The following is a 3,452-nucleotide window of genomic DNA, read 5'->3' as shown; positions in this document are numbered from 1 at the left end:
TGGACCATCTCTAACCCATCAGCTGTGGTTTGGCTCTTTGACTGGCACAAATCACTTACCTTCTGGCATGTGGAGGCCACTGGACAAGACCTCAGTTCTGGGGAGACACATGAGATCTTTGCTTTGACACCTTGGAAAAACTACACTGCCTCAGCACAGCTCTCCAGCCCAGTTTAGGTACAAGTCTGCGGAAAATCTGCTCAAAGCTAGCAGCTATCACAAGATGTGCCAAAGGAAGGTACAAATTGCAATCCACTGCATGAAAACCAAAGATACACCACAATTTTATTAATGGACATGTAATAAATAAATGGTGGACAAAACAGGAAGAGCCACATTCAAAAATCCAGATCACTAAAGTGCTTTTAGACATAAATATAGGACAACCAAGAAACAGCTCTGACATTAACACTTTTTACAAACAATTACAAAATATCTTCTTATGTCAATTCACAAAATTGTTTAATTGCTCTGGGGTACTATGGCTTAGTTTTCAAAAAGGTCTGTTCTGTTATGCATAGTATGGCAGATAACATTCAAGAGTGTACAAAATCATTGCATAAACAAAAATGTATTTTACCCCCTTCTCCCAAATATGAGTTAAGGAAGCTACACAGTGTAAATCCAGTGATAAGGCTGCATTGGCAGGCCAGATCCTCAGGAGGTATAAACCAGCGCATCTGTCAAGTTACACCAGTGCATTAAAAAACCCTGCTGCTCCTCGAGGTGGAAGAATTGTGTGTTCAAAGCGGAGGGACTTGTCACACAGGCACTGTGCAGGGGTGGAAGTGCTTAGAGAAGGCGTCTGTAAAGTCCTGCACCATCTTTGCGCCCGTGTGTTTGAGAAGGGAGTGACTCCTGTTGCTCCCCATTGATGCTCTTTATGCTCCTGGCTGGACGGGGAAGAAGCATTCACAACCCAGAGGGGAAGGGTGGCTCTTCCCCAGCAACAATCCATGCTGACCACAATGGAGTCTCGTTTTCACACTGCTCTTGGCCCCGCTGGGACACCTCTCCCACCCTCCGCCCTGGCTCCACTGAGAAGTGAACAGCTTGAAAGTGTGGGGACAAGAGGATGTGTGTGCCCAGTTTTAAAATGCCCTGAATTCAGATAAAAGTTCAATTATTAAGAAAAAATATATATATCAATAAATCAATAAATATTATTATCTCGCCAGGAAGCTGTGAGGTCTGGCCTCCTCCGGGGCAGCGCAAGCTCAGTGGTCCCTGTCCTTCTGTTCCGTGGGGGGGTCCCCGTTGATGCACTGCCTCAGTACCCCCCTCTTCTCATGCTTGGCTGTCCTGGAGAGGTCGATGGCTGTGTCCTCTGAATCTTTTGCAGGGCCAAGCTTGTCAGAGCCACTCTGGGAACTGGCCTGCTTCCCTTTGAGCTCCTCCTCCTCCTGCTCTGCTCGCCAGCCATCTGCCAGCTTCTCTTGGCTCTCCGCCTTCCTGCTCACCTCCATGGACTTTTTGTGCATGCCTTGCAGAGGGGAGAGAGCAAAGCCAAGGGTGCCGGTTGCTTATTTCTGCCCGGGACCGCTCAGCATCACCTCCTGCCCTCCTGCTGCTTCCTTCAGTTCTTGCTTGCATCCCAAGGAAAACTCACGCTAACTACCAGCCTTTCCCAGCCCGGAGCCCTGCCACCTGCTCTCTGCAGCCCAAGAGGATTCTGCTTGTGGCAGAATTGGTCTGTACCTCCCCTGCAGCGGGGAAGACTTACAGTGAGAGGGGTGCTGTGACAGCCCATCCCAGCCTGGAGGTTGAGTTGCCACCTTGGTGTAGGACCGTCTATGAGCAGAGGATAGCTCTGAGGTAGCATTAACATTATCTTCAGTTTTGGGGGGAGAGTGATGACCTCCTAGAGGCTCTGCAACTCTCATGCTGGCTGTTAGCACTAGAAAGTGATACCTAACCACATGCAGGCACCTGTCTGATGCGGCAGTAAAAGATTTTCCCTTTCTCAGCTATTCTTTGCAAGGAGGGAGCGGGAAAGCCAGGGCACTTGGCAGCCTGCGCACAGCTCATGGCTGAGGCCCCATTCTTCTGTGGGAAAAAAGCAAGAATGGCCATACGAAAGAGGAAGGGCCATTCGCTCCACAGCTGCGCCTCAGCCCCCACAGCCCCAGGCTCCCACTTACCCACCCCCTTCCCCAGCAGCCATGGGGCGCAGGATCCCACCAGCCCGCTCTTGGCAGAGTTGATGATGGACTCGGGCAGAGGGATGGAGTGCCTCACCATGGCGCCGTAGAGGCCGTACTCAGCCATCACGCTGCTCCGGCCCCAGCACTTCTCCCGCTTCCGCCACTTGGCTCTTCGGTTCTGAAACCAAACCTTCAGGGGTAACAGCCAGGAGAGCATGGAGGGGTGGGATTGGGGAGGAGACGGCCCCCGTGACCAGGTGCCCAGGACCCGTTGGGCACAGGGGAGCATGTGTCCAGGGCAAAGGGGCAGCCGCGGGGGTGCATGGGGGGATTTGGGTGTGTGAGCACAAGGTGCAGACGCGCAGGTGGCAGGGGGAGGGTGGCCAGGGAGGTGCAGGGAAGGGGTTGAGGGAGAATGGAGGGGTGGGATTGGGGAGGAGACGGCCCCCGTGACCAGGTGCCCAGGACCCGTTGGGCACAGGGGAGCATGTGTCCAGGGCAAAGGGGCAGCCGCGGGGGTGCATGGGGGGATTTGGGTGTGTGAGCACAAGGTGCAGACGCGCAGGTGGCAGGGGGAGGGTGGCCAGGGAGGTGCAGGGAAGGGGTTGAGGGAGAGCACACACATGGGTGTCAGTGGGAGAGGGGAGGAAGGGGGGGAGAGGGAGCACACGTTACACGAGACTGATCGTGACACAGGAGGGTGATCCTAGCTAAAGTCACCGTACACTCTGCCTGCCCACAGGGCCCCTCTGCTGCCTCCGCACAGAGCACCAACCTCTCCAGAAAAAGGGGTCCATAATGCAGTGACTGAAGATGACAGAAGGTGCTCAGGTTCCTCTCCTCACCCCCTTCCTGCATTTGAAGGCTCAAGGAGTGTAGACACAACCTGGCTGCTGCCCAGACCACCATCCCATTTTTAAGTCTATGAGCCCCACAGTGGGGCAGGATCAGGCTCTAAAATGCCATGTGTCTGTCAGAGGGACAAGCTAGTGAGCCAGCTAGTGGGACACAGCTTGGGCCAGCAGCTCCTGAATCACTCTCAGCTCCTGCTTGTGTTGGGTCCCTGGAGGACATAGCCGAGCCGCCGGCAGTGAGCAGCTGTTGGGGCCAGTTCCATCCCCCAGTTCTGCACTTCCTTTTGGAGCCTGTTCAGTACCGGGGGGTGGAAGCTGAGCCGCCCCCGCAAGCGCCCTGCAGCATTTCGGTGCCACCACGTTCCCACCACCTGCCCTCACTGGTCACACAGCAGAAAAACAGCCGGGTGCGGCAGTCCGCAGACTGCGCCGGGAGCGAGGACCGTCTCAGCCA

The 3,452-nt window shown here is 54.8% G+C and overlaps 1 protein-coding gene across 1 annotated transcript; it reads right to left on the bottom strand.

The window, feature by feature from the left end:
* Positions 1 to 1,217: 1,217 nt before the first annotated feature.
* LOC104617272 (visual system homeobox 1-like) lies at positions 1,218 to 2,334 on the bottom strand (the record flags this gene model as incomplete). The annotated part of the gene is made up of 2 exons (XM_010282540.1): positions 1,218 to 1,483; positions 2,142 to 2,334. Coding segments are annotated over 2 exons (459 nt in total), but the record flags the coding sequence as incomplete, so codon positions are not given.
* Positions 2,335 to 3,452: the final 1,118 nt, after the last annotated feature.

The sequence above is a fragment of the Phaethon lepturus genome, unplaced genomic scaffold (genome assembly GCF_000687285.1).
Source record: "Phaethon lepturus isolate BGI_N335 unplaced genomic scaffold, ASM68728v1 scaffold35592, whole genome shotgun sequence".
Taxonomy (NCBI): domain Eukaryota; kingdom Metazoa; phylum Chordata; class Aves; order Phaethontiformes; family Phaethontidae; genus Phaethon; species Phaethon lepturus.
Note: the sequence above shows the minus strand (reverse complement) of the source record. Positions and strands in the feature narration are given on the sequence as shown.